This window comes from Bubalus bubalis, chromosome 3 (assembly GCF_019923935.1).
Source record: "Bubalus bubalis isolate 160015118507 breed Murrah chromosome 3, NDDB_SH_1, whole genome shotgun sequence".
NCBI lineage: Eukaryota > Metazoa > Chordata > Mammalia > Artiodactyla > Bovidae > Bubalus > Bubalus bubalis.
Window position 1 is genome coordinate 163,447,028 of NC_059159.1, and position 18,415 is coordinate 163,465,442.

At 33.4% G+C, this 18,415-nt stretch overlaps 1 protein-coding gene across 5 annotated transcripts in view; it reads right to left on the reverse strand.

Annotated features, from left to right (window-relative positions):
• PTBP3 (polypyrimidine tract binding protein 3) overlaps nt 1–18,415 on the reverse strand; it is a 90,834-nt gene that overhangs the window by 11,150 nt on the left and 61,269 nt on the right. For all 5 annotated transcript variants that reach the window (XM_025282228.3, XM_006079960.4, XM_044940452.2 and 2 more), the window contains 5 exons: nt 16,088–16,198; nt 14,413–14,587; nt 4,136–4,213; nt 1,843–1,988; nt 1,566–1,599 (listed from right to left, as the gene is read on the reverse strand). In XM_025282228.3, coding sequence (XP_025138013.1) covers nt 1,566–1,599; nt 1,843–1,988; nt 4,136–4,213; nt 14,413–14,587; nt 16,088–16,198 — 544 coding nt within the window. The remainder of the gene's footprint in view (nt 1–1,565; nt 1,600–1,842; nt 1,989–4,135; nt 4,214–14,412; nt 14,588–16,087; nt 16,199–18,415) is intronic.

Genomic DNA, 18,415 nt, shown 5'->3' on the forward strand with positions numbered 1-18,415 from the left:
AAAGAAATGTGCTCTGGCTACTAAAGAGTCATATGAAAATTAGCATGAACACATGATTTTGTTACTGATAATCATATAAATGTATCATGAATTAAAACTATTATAGAAACTGCACCTGAGTATGAAGTATCTCTGTGGGGTGACAGAGATGTTCTCAAATTGAACTCTGGTGATGGCTGCACAACTCTGTACACTGACTAAAAATCACTGAGTTGTATACCTAAGTTAGTGAATTGTATGGCTGTAAATTATATCTGAAAGACACTGTAAAAAAAAACCCTATTATCCACTTAAAAAATTTGAAACGATTTCTATTAAAAATTTTTTCAAATGAAGATCAGTGAGTTTTAGCCCCATTATTCTAATACAATAGATTTCAAAATCAACTAATTTAACAAGAGGAAACATGGAACTTTTTCCAAGTAAAATACATCAAAATTTAGTGGATTAGACCAAAAAACTAGTATCATAATTAGTACAGCAACAATGCAACACTTTCATTCATATCACATTTTTATATTTTTCAATTAAAATGTTTTCTTGGCCATGTCACGTGACTTGCGGGAGCTCAGTTACCCACCCAGAGACTGGACCCAGAACCTAGCAGTGAAGCACTGAGTCCTAACCACTGGACGGCCAGGGAATTTCCTCGTGTATCCTTATGAGGTATCTTTTTCAGTTACGACAACCATCAAGTACAAAAATAAAGTGAATTTAGAATCAGATTTTGGAATACTGATTCAAAGTGAAAAAGGTTTTTGAAAATAATGAAGCATATTAAATCTTATTTCTCACTAAATGTTAACAAGATTTTTATTTAAAAAACTTTCATTAATAAAAATCTTTAAAATATTAAACATCACTTACTTCATGGTTCTTGTACTTCTGTTTGTAATATAAAACTATACATACAGAGTACAGTAAAAGATTGATGAAATTTATGATTAATTAATCATATATAGATTAGGAGTACATGTTAAATATTTTTTTTTTAATTGAGAGAGGTACACTATCAAAAAGTCTAGGGATTATTTTTAAAATCTGAATCTCATTATGGATTCCCATTGTTCTTAGGTTAAAAACCAAGTTCCTTAATATAGTTTACAAAGCTCTTAATGGCCTTGCCCCCTATTCGTCTGTCCAGCTTCCACAAGTCTCTCCCTTATACTCTCCACTGAGTTTCCTTATTTCCATGTTGCAAGAGCTCTGTCTCTCACTGCCAGTATCTGTGAATGGACATTTGCCCTCCCTTTCTGCCTGGCTGACGTAACACTGCTTCACTTCTCACAAGTCAGCTTAACTATCATTTCTCTGTACATCACCTTTGATTCCCTCAGCAAGGTTAGGTCTTCCAGCTGTATGTTCTTATTACAATCTCTATTTCCCTTTTTATGAAACATTGTTCTATCTATAACCACTTAACAAATGTTCCTTGTTATTCTATCCTCACTCTAATTGGCACACAGCAGTAGTAAGTATTACTGAATGATGCAATGGGCTCAATTCACATCATAGCCAACTTAAAAAAAAAAACTAAAAACAGCAAAGCAAAAGAAATTACTTACCAAATAGTATAAAAAGTCCATGTGGTGTGATAAGCTGTTTGAAAAGGAGAACACAAAATATAAGGGTCTCATTTAACTAAAAATTTTTTAAAAGTTTACTTGTAAAAACAAGAGTTGACTGTGTTTAAAGTGTTGCTTTTTTACATGCTTCTTTATATATATTAGTGATGAACTTTAATTCAAATTCTTAAACATTTCCATTTGAATTCAACTCGAAGTCAGAAGGTACAGTATTTCCTCCTGAAAGACTTTTTACATATGATACTTTCCAACTTACATCAGGATTAAGATTGGTGACAAGCAGAACGGAATTTCCTGGCATACCACCAGTCCCAGGAATGGCCATCCTTCCAGTGACAGCGGAGGAGGTGATTGCGAGGGGACCGAGCGCTCCGGGACCTAGTCCAGCTGGGACTGACAGACCTTTATGAAACAGCAGAAGCATTTTGCATTCTAGTTATCTGGAGAATTATAACACTTGATGCGACTTAAGAAAACAAATGAATGCAAAAGCAAAAATAGAGAAGAAAATGCTTCAAAGCTACCATAAGGATAACAAAGGTCAATCCAGACTCTGGAGGTAGAGTTTCTCATTTGTTGACATTATCATACTTAATACTCTATTATTTATATAACACTTTGCAGACCAACCAAATTCACCAGTCTTAAAGCCATGAGGTTTTTTAAAAGGGTCTATAACTACCAGTACTTCTGCTATTTCTTGAAATAGATATATTCCAATACATTTCTCTAAAGCAGATGAATTTTCATATTGACTTCTACCATTAAATCATATATATATGTGTGTGTGTGTGTATATATATATATATATATATATACACATTCTAAAAGCCCTTCAGCAGAAGTCACATATATGCAAGCTAGGTAGTAATGCATGTTCTAAAACTGGACTGTGGTAATGACTGTACATCTCTGTAAATTTATTAAAAAATCACTGGGTTGTACATCTACAACAGGTAAACTGTATACATATATTCTGCATGGGGAAAAAAATTTTGTAACCTTGTAAAACATTATTACCATCAACAACAAATTTATGGAATTCAATATTCTTTTGGAGCAAGAATTTTCAGAGCTCTCTATTCCCTTAGATATTGCAGAAGCTACTGAAAGCCCTATAATACTGGAATATTGACATTACATACAATACATAAAACACTACACTTCCTATTAAGGTCCAACCATTTGTATTCTCAGCTTAAAAACTATATAAAATAAAATTCCAAGCTGATGTAAAATGAGCCAATTCTTTAAGGTATTGATTCTTTAAGTTCAAAATTCCTTATAAAAGAGTCTGGCCACTTCATCACAAATCATGTGTGTGCATATACCTCCTATTATACCTGGAAAGCCTTATCAACTCAGGAGCCCTCTTTATGCAGTTTTTTCCTCTTTTTTACCATCTACTACGGTGTCTTATAGATACAGCATGTCAAAAAAATATCTAAAATGAAGGAAACCATATATCACTACCTCCAATAACTCTTGGGATCTTCAAATACATAAACACAATGTATAATGCCTTCATTTTAATGAGACAGATAAGATCACTCACTAATTAAACATATGTTAAAATGTCTTAAAACCACCAAATATCCTAAAACTTAAATAAATCTCAACCTTTTAAATCACTTTCTTTTTAGTTAACTTCATCCTCTCTCCTGAAGAGAAGAGTTACAATTCCCAGACTTAGAAAGGGAGGATACTAAGATCACTGTCAGAAAGTAGCTATGCTGCAGTTTAAAATAGTTATATTCACAGATCAGCTGGAAGCTATAAAGGTAATATGTAGACTAGACTTAACACTGCATCACTCTTCCAATCATCAACCTCAATTATTTTCTTTAAGCACAAAACCATAAAGTATTTTTTCTTCTTATTATCAAATTTATTTTGTTTATTATTTGGAAGAGTCAGAGTCATTATCAAAGTATTAACTGATTGTTCTCTCTCTTATTTTCATTAGCTAAAGAAAAAAATGTGTATACATGTATTTTTTTTCTGAAATAAAACAGCATGCATATCCTCTATAGTAATCTTCCAAACCCATTAATTTTTTTTTAAAAAAGTACTTACAGATAAAATAGTTAATGTTTATTAATTCAAATGTTTGCTGTCTGCATAATAAGTAAGTACTGAATGCCATTAAAGGCAGTAAGGACACAAAGATAAGTAAGACAGAAGTCTGTTTAACATGTAATTGAGCTGCTTATCAGCAAGCAGCTCATCTATTTTATATAATAACCAAAGAGATAAATCTAAGGTTATTTAATATAGTCAACCTATAGTTATCTGTGCCAATGGCAAGTATAAATGATGCAGAACAGATAATAGAATTTTAGTGTTGAGAATGAAACCAGAGAGAATTATTTATAAACACAAGGAAGCTGTACAACCGTCTATTGTCCATGAGCTACTTCCATACTTGATATACGTAATGCTTTTTTGGTAAATCCTTCAAACATGGTCATATCTTTCATTTTGATAAGTTCTAGAATATATAAATCATCATTAAGAAATCATTTCAACTTCATCTTTAAAAGAGTCACCTGTAGCTTGAGGAAATCCAATAGCGGGGGCAAATCCAGCAGCCCCTGCATATGGTGAGGAAATGATTCCTGGTGCACCTAATGGGGAAGAGAAGCTGAAATAAATACACTACCTTCTATAAAGATGGTTATCAACACAATAAAATGGCCATATGAGGGTATACTGTTGACAAAGAGATTCTATCATGGAGTAAAGATTTGTCCAACAGATGATCCTTGCTGTGTTGTATAAGAGCCTCTGCCACTTCCAGAGGCTAATCCCTTTCAACTGGGTTCAAGGCTCAAGACTACAGCTAGAATGTTATTAGTATTTCATTGTGAGTTATTAGTTTGCTACTTAGTTTTAGTTTATCTGGTTTTGTTATTTAGGTTGATATTCCTGCCCTTATTTAGAGCACTGTTTCTATGTAAAAATCATCAAATATTCACTAAACTATACTGTACTGCTGGGGTACTGTGCTGATAAAAAGAAATATGAAATAAAAATCCTTGCCTTTGAGAGGCTTTACAAACTAAAATTATGAATTATAGAAGATTCACATGCTGAGGATCTAGAGGTTTAAATACAAATATACTGCAAGTGGTCTAAGAAGAAGGGATTGCAAAGACTCTCTGGGACTGTTGGAAGGCTTCTCAGCAAGTAAAACTTGAGCTGGACATTAAGTGAAAAGCAGTGCTTAGCGTGTACCAGATGCCAAACACAGGCTGATACTCCTTCTCCATTTAGAAGCCTGGCGACTGTGCACCATCAACAAATACAGGAGTTAGCTCTAAATGGTGGAATCATTATTACTAAGAAAACAATTTGATTTAGGACAAATTAAGGTCGAGGTGATACTAAGACATTCATATGGCAATGCCACAAGTGGAAATGAGGGGGTAAACTCGGAATTTCTAACTATTACAAGATACAGATTTGTAAATCATCTATATAGAAATAAATGTAAAAGCCATATGAAGAAGAACTCCACTAAAAATTTAGGGCACGAGACAAGAAATGAAGGAAGCTAAAAAGAGAGCCTGGGAGTATCAGGACACTTAAGTGGAAGACGAGCATTCTAAGGAAAAGAGACAGAGAACAGCCTCAGAAAACAAAACAATGAATCACAGGCCCTCAGGATCCAGAGACGGAATTTCAGGGAGAGGGTTCAGTGAAAGTCAGGGAGAGTGAGAAACATAAACGGGAAGCAATAGTTTAGAGCAATAGTGAGAAGCTAGACTGTACGAGTCAAAGGGAGGGATTTGGTGTTTTTTTTTAATGATAGGGTGATATGCATATTTATAGGAAGTATGTAGGCTGAATTTTCCAGAGAAGTTAAAAGATCACGTAAGTTTATTCTCTTCATTAAAGAGAATTATTTAACAGAATTTGTTAAATATGTGCTAAGACTTTATTAAAATAATTCAAGAAAACATAGTCATAAAGAGACTTCAGGGACAGAGCTAGCAGAGAGAACTGACAATAAATGAACACACAAAAATGAGAACAGACAGAGTGATGAAATAAGAGAAATATCACTGAAAGCACATTAGGAGGCAAGCACCCCTCTGGCGCTAAGGAAGCACTGAGTAACAAATACAAGAATCTCTGCCCTTGCTAAACTTATATTCGAGTAGGCTGAAGCTCATAGGTAAAATGATTCATTTTCAGAACAAATAACTATTTTAAGGCATAGAGGGAGACTTACCAGAGACACTTCAATATGGCTATGAGTTATTATGAAAATTTACACTGGGAAGTTAAACGAAAGAAGAAATATGGTTGTCAAGTATTCACTTGACCCTTCCATCTAACTCTGGCTAGTTATGTGACCTGCAGTGTCTCCTGCAGAACATACATCCGTAGGCAAGACCACTGCACTCACATGATAGGACCCCACAGACAGGCATGACATAGACTGCTATACAGACGCGTTAAGAAGCATTATGGGTTTACACCAGTTCTCTGACTTCTTTCATCCTCTGCCATGAGAATGCCACGTCTCAAATGGAGTGACACCTTCAGCTTGGACCCTCGATCAAAAAGACATGTGAGGGAAGTTTGCAAAAGTTGATTCACAGTTGTTTAAGTGTCAGTTATGTGAGAGGAATAAACGTTAATTACTGTAAATCACAGATTTGTCAGAAAGGGAAGGGAGGTACTTTTAAAACAAAACAAGTCTAATACAAGTGGTTATGGGGGGGGCGGTATGAGGCAGAAGATATGCAGTAGGTTTGAGAGAAATGAGGAACATTTTTGATATTAACTCTCATTGAACATTAAACAGCAATAAATGAAAGAACTGGCAAACTGTTCCAGGGCCAAATTTTAAATAACTGTTTCCAAGTACAAGAACATTTGTTAATATTTGACAAAAGAAACATTTGTAAAGTTTCCATAAATCTACATTCCTCAAGTAAGCAGGAACAGAAACATTTTAGCAAATTAACCTGTTAGACATTGGTTTACACAAACTTTAAAGGAAAAGGTTTAAGATTTGAATAGCTAAATCACAGGTATTTTACATTTGGAAAATGTATTACCAATAGCAATTAAGGGAATACAAATAGATAACATTTTTATCTATGTAATCAGTTTATCAATGTTTCAGTGTTTCTCAGTGCTATTATTTATAGTAGCAAACTCTAAAGAAACAAGCTTAATGTCTAAATTGGAGAATTATTATATAAATTATGAGTCACCAGACACAATACAGAGACATTTAAAACATTACAAACAATATATATTATGGAAAAGAGGTCCAATTATTGTTTTTTAAAAATGTGGATATAGTAGCAGACTAAATAATAAAGACCAACCTTGTGGCAGATATGTCCAATGAACAGTAAAAAGATCTTTAAAAAAATAAAACAAAAAACCTAACAGCCAACAAGATGATTAAGAGTAACCTGGCTAAAAACCTGTCTCTATCAAACAGCTTTGGTTTTATCATCCTCACGCTTAATGGACAAGATGCAAATCCCAAGGTTAGCCCAAGAGGAAGGAAGTCAACAGGAGACGTCCATGACATTAATGCAACAGTATAAACCTAAAATAACCCATTCCATTACCTACTCCCCCTGCCTTCAGAAGACTACAAGGAAAGCTGACTTTGTGTCTAACAGAGAAGAGACAAAATAAGTTCTGAAAAGGTCTAACCAAAAGTAGCTCTCATGCAAATTTGCAGCCTAAATTCACATTTCTTAGGAATTCAAGGGAAAAATTAACAAAATTATGGATTTAGATTGAAATGGTCCCAGACACAGATCCTTTTATGTTGCAAACAAGTAAATTCTTTCTGGACGAACATACCATCTTGAGACTAAGAAGTCTCAGAAGTTATTTCCCAAGTAAGTGAATAACTCAAAAAGAAGAAAGTAGAAAAAGAAATATTTAACTGCAGAAAAACAACTGCAAAGACTTCAGACATTGGAATTATCAGATGAGGATTCTAAATAGTATGTTTGGAAAAATAAAAGCTATGCTGAAAAGTATGTACAAGGCAGATGATACTTAAAAAAAGAATAAAATTTCTAGAAATAAAAAGCACAATTACTGAAATTTAAAATTATCAGACAAGTTTAACAACATATTAGACAAAGGTGAAGAGATCATTAATAAAATAAAAGGCCTTAAGGAATTATTCAGGATGCAGAGATAAAGGAAAAAACAGGACAGAAAGTTTAAGATACTCAGAACAGAGTAACAGAATTTAACAGGTCTAGTCAAAATTCCAAAAACTAAGAAAAGAAACAGTGTGAAGATGGCATATGTGGAAAGATCACTTCTAGGACCAGTAAAAGACAACAATCCACCAAATTAAGACACTTCTAAAGGGTATGTAATAATATAGTAATTTTAATTTCCATTTTGCTGATGACTAGGGATGCTGAGCATCTTTTCATGTGTTTATTGCCACTCATATACCATCTTTTGTAAAATATTTTTTCAAATCTTTTGCCCATTTTTAATGATTTGTTTTCTTATTATTGAGCTGGGAATTCCCTGTATATCTTGATGTAACTACTTTGTTTTCTTCAAGTCTATAAGCTTGCCTTATAGACTTATTTATTGGTTTTGTTTTGGCCATGTCACACTGCATAGCATGTGGGATTCCAATTCCCTGACCAGGGATTAAACTCGTGTCCCCTGCAGTGGAAGCACACTGAGCCTTAGCTGCTAGACTGCCAGGGAAGTCCTTCTTCCTATGTTTTATTCTAGGAGTTTTTTAGGTTTAAGTTTACAGACAGGTTTAAGATCCATTTCAAGTCAATCTGTCAGTATGGTGTGAGATACTAATCAAAATTTATTTTTTCCAATATGGATATCCACCTGTCCAAAAACTACTTGTTGGAAGATTCTCCTTTATTGAATTTTTACACTGGCAATTTTGCTCAAAATCAACTCATCCTATATATGTGGGTGAATTTTAGACTCTATATGCTTCCCTACTGATTTATATATCTATCTTTTCAACACTGTCAAAGTCGTTTGATTACTGCACTTTATGTTAAGTCTTGCATTTATTTCCTTTCACTCTTCTAGATACTTTTCCATTTCTACATAAATTTTAGAAGTTCAATGCATCTTATTAAAGAGAAAAAAATTAGAATATTTAGAGAAAGGAGTTAATAAAAGTTGAGTATGAAATCAAGAAACAACACCACTGCATTTGTATATTAGCAACACTATGAAAAGCAAATGATGGCTAAAATTCACCCTGCATCATTCTAAGCTCTTATGTACATTAGCACATGTAATATTCATCACAACTCTTACCAGTTAAGTATTATTATGTTCATCTCACATATAAAAAGACAAAAGTACAGAGCAGTTAAGCAATTTGCCCAAAATTACACAGATCAAAAAGACTGGTTGAGAATTAGAATCTAAAAACTGTAGCTCTTAGGAATAACTCTAACAAACATATGTAAACATACTTTCACAGGGAAAAGTCGTCAAACTTTACCCAAAGACATTAAAGAATATACAAATGGAGAGGTGCACAATGTTCAAAATCTGGAAGACTCTATTGTAAAGACGTCAGTTGTCTTCTAAGTGATTTATAAAGTCAATATAATCTAATCAAAACCCTAAGAGTGCTTTTTTCCCCCTTTGAGGACTTGCAAAGCTGATCCTAAAATTTCTTAGTGTAAATGGTCAAGAACTGCCAAGATCCTCTTGAAGAATAAGAGACTTAACTCTGTCAGACACTGAGACTTGTGGTAATGACAAAAATAATAAATAGACCATTGGAGCAATGCCCAGAAAACTACTTATGCAAATAAAATATTAGCCTCCAGTTAATGGTATGTGTTAACAATTCTGAAACTTTTTGTGTATTATAGGATTGAGCAAATGGGTAAATATGTTGAAGCTAATGGAAAACTAGATTTCTCATTCCTGAAGAAAGGAATCACAATATGAAAAAAGGGTGCTCAATTAGAATCGGAAGTACCAGTTAAATTGGAAGTATCAGTGCTCAATTAGAATTGGAAGTATCAGTGTTTTTTAAAAAAACACACACAGAGAAATATATTTATGAAGTACACATACACATCCACTTGAAGTTTCTAGAAGCAATGATACCGTATTATCAATGAGCATATATATACAGTGCCTTAATACTGATTTCCAAGCACTATTTTCCACTAAAAGGAACCAGGGCTCATTGGAGAAATGGCTGACTGCAGTGCTAAGGCAGGGAAAGTAAAGAAGATTTGACACATCTTCTGCCAGAAAGTAATGAAGTGTGCATACAATGATGAGGACATATCAAAAGGCCACAGAAACTTGTATGAAAGGGCTCCCACTGGCCAAATCTGGGACAGTTTGAACATAAAATGAAAAACGATAATATGAAATTACTGCCCATATAATAAGAATTTACAAGTCCATATTAATGTGAAAAAATAAATAGAATGAATAGTAAATAAGTCATACAGAGCTAATGCACAGTATAATGAATATAGACAGTAATAGTAAAATTATGCAATGGGATAAGTATCACTTATACCAGCAATCATACTACACTATGTAAATACAAAGTAGCACATTATAAAACTTACATTCACATAAATGTAGTAAAAATGAATGAATGAATGGAGTGGTAAAAAAGTGTCCTTTATAATAAGATCCCAGCTACTAAATCAGGAGGAAAGATGAAATTAGCAAATCACCAATACAGCAACAACCATCACGGTGACAACTATTTTAGGCAACGGATATTAAAGCTGAAGTGTGAAGGACTTCCCTGGAGGTCCAGTGGTTAAGACTTCATCTCCCAATGCAAGCAATCCAAGTTCAGTCCCTGATTGGGGAGCTAAGAACCCACATGCCGCGTGTCCAAAAATCCAAAGCATAAAACGGAATCAATATTGTAACAATCAATAAAAACTTTAAAAATGGATCACATCAAATAAAAATCTTAAAAAAAAAAAAAAAAAAACAACTAAAGGGTGAAAAGTGGTAAGAAACAGGCTGTTTATATAGTCTCAACATATCCTCCCTACAAAAAAGTGTTTTTAATTATAAAGAGAAAAAAAGTAAGACAACTGGAAGAAACCACCTTAAGTGATCAAAGTTAACATCACCACGAACAGGATAAACTGGCAGCAATCCTGATGTAATGAAACGAGAAAGACACAATATTATTTCAGCCAAAAACCCAGACACACATATTGGGATACATTCTATTAAATACTCAACCCTGAACTCTTCAAAAACTTAAAGGTCATAAAAGACCAAGAATGAGGAAATGTTCCAAATTAAAGGCCTCCACAAGACATGACAAATAAATTAACCTGATACTGGTTTGGATCCCTACTAGAAAAACATTTTCTCATAAAGAACATTATTTTCACAACTGGCAAAATTTTTAAAAGATCTATGCATTAGATAAGGATCATATGAATGTTAATTTTCTGATTTTGTTATTTACATAAGAATGTCCTTGTTCTTAGACAATTCACAATGAGTATTTAGAAGGGACATCATGCCTGCAACTTATTATTTTCTTTTTACTGCAACTTATTTTCCAATGACTCAGAGGAAGAAAAAAATACCACACATACACACACACAAAGAGAGATGATAAAGTAAATGTGGTGTGATGTTAATAATCAGAGAATCTGAAGGATGCAGGAGATTCTTTCAACTATTTCTGTAACTTGAAATACTGCAATAAAAAGTCACTAAAATACTACACACTTTAAAATTTCTAAGTGTTTATATTTATAATGTCAAAGTAATACAGGATTTTTTAAAACATGACACAAAAACACAAACATAAAGGGTATGGCAAGTAAATTCGGCCATATAAAAATACCATGAAGAGAATGAACCAATAAGCCAAAACTGATAGAAACTATTTGCAACACATAAAACCAACAAAAAGACTAGTGTCTAGGATATTAAAGAATTCCTACAAATAAACAAGAAATGACAAGAAACTAAATATAAAAACAGGCAAAAGAATTGACAGAAAATTCATAAAGAAGAATGGCCAACAAACATAAGTTTAACCTCATTGATAATTAGGAAAATTTCAAAGCAGCACTGTTCATAATGGCCTCAAACTAAAATAACCCAAATGTCTATCAATAGTAGCATAGATAAACCAACTATAATATATTCATACAGTGGAAATCTATACACTTGACAGTGTTGAAAATGGATAAGCAAGAGCCATATATGTGAACACAGATGAATCAAAAAGGAAAACAGTGTGATTCCATTTAAATAAACTTCTAAGTATAGGAGAAAAATCTCTAGCACTTAGGGCTGCATAATGAGTAGTAAAAAAAACAAAACCAAACCACAGGAGAAAAGCAAAAAAGCAAAAGCAGGACTACCATCAAAAATTTGAGACTACAGATATACTGGAGCAGGAGAATGGGAACACAATAAATGAGAGGGGTACAAATGGTGCTTCCACAGTATGTGTATACATTTTATTTCTTAATCTGGGTAGTATGGATATTTAAAACTGTACTCAGGGGCTTCCTTGGTGGCGCAGTGGTAAAGAATCTGCCTGCCAATGCAGGAGGCTCTTTGATATAGGAAGGTCCCACATGTCATGGAACAACTAAGCCCATGGGACACAACTATTGAGTCTGTGCTCTAGAACCCAAGAGTCACAACTACTGAAGCCCATGCGCCCTAGAGCTCATGCTCTGCAACAAGGGAATCCACCCCAACTAGAGAGTAGACTCTGGCTCGCTGCAACTAGAGAAAAACCCACACAGCAATGAAGACCCAGCACAGCCATAACTAACTAAATGAAATTAGTAGAATAATGTTAAACATTTCATGAAAAATAAAAAAAATTAAAAAACTATATTCACATATTTTTACAAGCTTTTCTATTAATATAATATAAAATAATATAACATCTCTAAAACAGATCAGGAAGACCCCAGAATGCTTACAACTTAGCTCTAAGAACCTGAAAGGGTAATCTTTAAAAGAAAGAACAACTAGGTAAGTAAGGAACAGAGACCTGGAAGTGTAGCATTTTCAAAGCCAAGAGAAAAAAAAGGAGGAAATAGTGAACCATGTCAAATATTTGTGAGAGGCAGAGTAAAGTTTCATACAACACCTAAAGGTATTGTTCTCTGTTTGATAAATTACTTATCTTAGAATGTACATACTATTTGCAATGACAAAGGACTTATTAACACAATAAGAAAGGATAGCAACATTTTGATATTTTATATTCAGAAACCAAAATTCTTAATCGTATTTTTAAAGTGTCCTCCTCCCACAATGCAGAACATCAATTACACCAACAGTATGTATTCAATTATTGGAATATGTGCAGTTCTGCACCTGATAGCCAAGCTTTGGCAAACTTGAATGACAGCCCCAGTTCCTATCACTTGCTATTAAAATGCTAATTACAAAGACCTTTGGCTCTGCCAAGTTGTACATATGAGTGGAGGCTGATAACAAATACAGCCCCCTTCAGTATCTACAAGGGATTGGTTCCAGGACACTCCCAGCCCCCTCAAGGATGCTCAAGTCCCTTTATAAAATGGCACACAGTATGTGCATATAATCTCTGCACATCCTCCTGTATCCTTGAAATCATCTCTAAATTGCTTATAATACCTAATATGTTGTAAATGCTATGTAAATAGTTGTAAAGACAATGTAATGCTATGTAAATAGTTGCTGGTACAAGGCAAATTCAAGTTTTGCTTCTAGGAACTTTATGAAACTTTTTTTTCTCCAATTATTTTTGATCTGTGGTTTGTTGAATCCACAGATGCCAAACCTGTAGATATGGAAGGCCAAATGTATAAAACACAAAAACTTGGTTAGACTAAAACAGAAACTTTAACAATTCAGGGACATGAACTGAACAATCCACTTGACTTTTTTCAGTTATAAATAATAAAAAGCTTTTATTTTAAATTTACTGTTTTCTAGAAAATTTGGACAACTATTTGGCTAAGGATTCTTTTTTCTCACCTGTAAAATGAAGATAAACTAAATACCACTTAAAGTCTCAATTAATATTTTATGGTGTCATCTGGGAAAGAAAAATCAATCACGAAGGGTAATAAAATTTAATACCTTATCTAAATAATAAACCACATTTGAGTGCTGCAAAGCCAAAAAGTACATTAACCTAGTGATATATTCAACTAGGCTATTCATTACTTTTCCTTTTACATAAAGGTTTACTTCAAAAGTTTAGATTACTGAGACCTGATCTTAAATAAAAGAAGGAAGCTCTTCAAAGCAACATTAGCATGAGTAATGCAGAAGATTGTATTTTTATTAGTGCAAAAATGCAATTTCACACAAACTTAGCGTAATGACGAAAAGTTCTGATGTTTAAAAAACAAAATCCTCTTTGAATAAAGAAAGAACATACTACCAATTCAGGCCCTTGTTTTAAAATATCACTACTTTAAAAAGGAGAAGTATTTCTCTCAAGAGCACTTATGTCAATATTCTGCTGGCTATAAATCAACTTGTTTAAACCAATGGTAATATATAAGACTACTAAATCCAGATAAATGGTTGTATGGTTTATAAAGAATGAGCAATATTCTTTAATTAATGGTAGAAAATAAATTCAATTTTAGGTATCCACTTGTTTTTGACAACTAACAGAATCTACTAATATTAAGATTCAGTTAATGAACACATTTTTGTTCCATGAGTCTCCTTTTTCTCCTGAAATCCTGAGAGAATCCAAGAAGAAATCATCTGACATATATGGATTAACAAATTAAACTTGTAACTTCAGAAAACTTGTTCTACAACCCAAAACAGAACTACTCACCAAAAGCAGCAGCCATAGGGGGTTCAAGGGATGGCTGGCCATCACCAGTGGGAAGGTCTAAGCGAGTGAAGTCTCTGCTTTTGTCATTATTATATTTCACATTAAGGCTGGTGAGCTTGGAGAAGTCAATACGCAGAGTGCAGCATGCATTATAGATATTCTGGCCATCCAGAGCCTAAAGCACGTAAGAAAGGGACTGATGTTTTGCAAGACAACAATAAATCAAGTAGCCTCTACTTTGACAAAAAGTGGCAATCAGGCATAAAGCAGAGAGGACTAAACTAAAAGCCAAAGAACTGTTATTTCCTTTTACCTTTATCACTAACTGTGTGAGCCTGAGAGAAAATGAAAATTCTATTTCTTTTTTTTTTTTTTTGAAAATTCTATTTCTTAGTTTTTTCTTCTGTAAAGTGAAAATCTCTATTTTATCCATGGTAAGATAAGTGGAAGAGGAGAAAGGTATAAGCTTGAAAAACTATAATACATTATTGTACACTGTACTAATTATGATTATGATTATTTTAAAATGTTTAAATATATTTAAATTTAACATTTCATCTTAATTCATATTAGTGTAGTTTATATAGGTTAAGATGATATAAAGTCTTTGTAAATGGTACTTGTCAGAACCACAATATGTGATACAGTATCAACCACTTTTTTTTGTTGTTGTTGTAAATTTATTTTCTTTGAGTAACAAGATTGAGGGAAGTTTTAAGTCAGAGTAGATACAAGACCAAAAATTAGCAATCTCTTCTTTCACAATGATGAAGATCTTCCGAAGGGATATTTATAGCTACTAATGACTTCCACAAACATTTGAATTTACAAAAAACAGATACCAGAAACTAAAACACAAAAAATAAAACAAAACATAAGTGTACTAAAAAACGCTTACTTATCATAACAGTTACTGACGAGTACGCCATCGTAAAGGCACAGAACAATGCACGAGGTAGAGGACGCGGCAGACGCCACTGTCACTCCTAGCCAAGGGCCAGACACTATGTGACACACAAGGTGCTGCCCACTCAGTCTCTGTCCTCGGGAAAAAGTTAGAAATGATGCAGATACTGACACAAGACAGAATGAGAGTCAGGGACAGACCTCAGCAGGAGATGGATCAAACATAACCAAACTGAATGTGAAGCTTTATATCTTGTCAAAAGACAAGCACTTGTGTGCTAAAAACAAGACAGTATGAATTGAAAGCAGCATATTTCCTAAGATTTAATGTCTATCAATTTAGAGCTCAATGAGATTCAACAGTGAATATGGTTGCAAAAATACAGAAATCAATCAATCTTTTGCTCACTTAATAGAAGTAAATGAGGGCACTAGAGCAAAGATAATTCTATTCTATTAGTTAGATTATATCAAGAGAACTTTGTGCAACTCTAGACTTCAAATACGACAAACAGAAATGAGTCCCAGAAATATAAGAAATGATAAGGGATCTGAAACCATTTCATATCAAGAAAGAAGTAGCTTTTAGACTATAAAAAGAGCACAAGGAACAGTACATTTAAAAATGATAAATTAGTTTGTATATTTTATTACAATTAAAAAAAAACAAACAGTAAACTATAGCATAGGAGAAGACATGATGACCTTCTTTGGTATCACTAAAGTGACTATAATAACAAGTGAAAAATGAAACAAAGATCATAATTACCATTTTGGCATAATGTGCATTCAATGGGTCAGCATACTGAAGCAAGGCTTGAAACTGATTATTCTTTGTAAAGGTGATAATCTTTAAGACTGTGCCAAATTTAGAAAATATCTGGAAAAAAGTTCACATTAGGTTAAATTTAAGGGAAAAATTTAGCTAACTTATCCTTAAAAATACAACTTGATTCATAAATCTCAGTTTTAAATGAAAATAATATCCTTTATTAAAACTACTGGTACCAAAATTACTTAAATCAGGCCTAAGATGTTCATGTTCTAACACCCATACATGGCTTAAAACAGTGCCTGACATACAATAGGAACTAAATATTTAACCTATTTTATAACTTGGCATAATTGGCACAGTACTGAAACAGAAGGTTACAACAGGGATTAATTAGTGCTATGAGATAATGGTGTTGCAAAGCATATACCTGGAAATGGAAGAGTCACACACAGATCAACTATTTCAGCCTGAGAATCAGCATTTATTTCTTGAAATTTTTATAGAAAGGAAAACTACAAAATATTCAACAAAATGAAGCACAAAATGTCCAATGCTCTATTAATTCATCAAATAGTCATAGAGAATCGTTGTAAGCTCTGAAAAAAGTCAGGAGTGAACAAAATAGAAACAAGAATCTCAGCACTGGTTCATCAATTTTAAACAACAGTACCATACTAATACAAGATCTTGATAATAGGGGAAACAGTACGTCTGTGGGGGTAAGGAGGTATATATATTCTGCTCAAAGTGTTTTGTGAACTAAAAATGCTCTAAAGAATTCTAGTAAGAAAACAAAATGTGAAACGGGAGAAAAACTAGAAAAGAGAAAGAGAACGGGGGAGGAAACCGCAGTCAAGCGCAGTTAAGCAGGAAACAGTTATCAAGTTGGCAGATACATGTCCAGATATATCTTGGCAGATATATAAAAAAGTCGCTTTAAATGCCAATGTTCTTAATACGCTAATTAAAATACATAACTGTTAGAGTGGGCTTTTTAAAAAGCACATGCAAGACCCAACTCTAGGTTATTCGAGAGAAATCCACTTTAAATATAAAGACATAAGCTAAAGAGAGAGAAAGATACACCATGCTAACACTAATTTTTAAGAAAAGCTGGCAGAGCTATATTCATTTCCTACAAGGCTGACCTCTGAAGAAAAATTATTAGGGATAATGAGGGATGCTATATAAGATAATGGGAGTCATTTATCCAAGAAGACAGAACAATCTTTAAAATGTATGTGTGTAACAAAAAAGAACCAAAATACTTAAGAAAAAAAGCTGTTAGAACTACAAAAACACTATTGTTGTTGGAGACTTTAATAATATCCCTCCAATACAGACTTATGAATAAGTCTGTATTGAGACTGTGAACAAACGTATGGATACCAAAGGGGAGAAGGGTTGGATCTAATTGACATTTATAGAATAATATATCCAATAACAGCAGAATATGCATGAACACCAAGATAGACATATTCTGAGCCATAAAGCACACTTAAATTTAAAATAATAAAAATCATACAATGTATATTCTCAATTATAGATTTAAACAAGAAACCAGTAACAGGAAAAAACACCTAGAAAATCAGAAGGAAGGAAGGAAGAAAGAAAGGAGCCTCTGCTCTTGCAAGGAAAGACAAGACAATAAATAAGCAAATAAATAACAATACCTGGTCATATAAAAGTATTTTGTTTTAAATAAAAGGGAAAGGGATGAGCGTGATGCAAGTTGGGAAGGTGCAAGGGTGCTCCAGGAAGGCCTCTCTCAAGTCTTTGGGGAAGAGGAATTAACAGAATGAGGCGAAGGTTCCTACAGAGCCCTGGTCACCAATGCTCTTACAACACTTGTTCTACTTCCCCAGCACAGAAGGTCAGGGCCAGGGTTCCTACAATGCATTATGCTTTCCTCTGACATCTCATTTTACATCTGGATTTTCATAAGACAGAAATGTGTCTTGCTTCTTAAACCTAAGTATTCCCTATGCTGGTAAAAATTTGCTGTCATTACACACTATGTATGTGTTTCCTTAATAGGCAAATATCCTGCTTTTTTATTATCAGAAAGAATGATCAAGAATAACTATCCTAGAGGACAGGCAACAAAAGATAAAATAGAAAAATTCAACTACATCAAAATTAAAACTCATGTTCACCAAGACTATCAACAGGATTGAAAAGGCAACACACAAAATGAGAGACAATATTCTTAAATCATTTATGTGATAAGAGGTAATATACAGAAATATGAAGAGAATTCCTACAAGTCAACAACAACAAAAACCCAATTTAAAAAACAGGCAAAGGATTTGAAAAGAACTT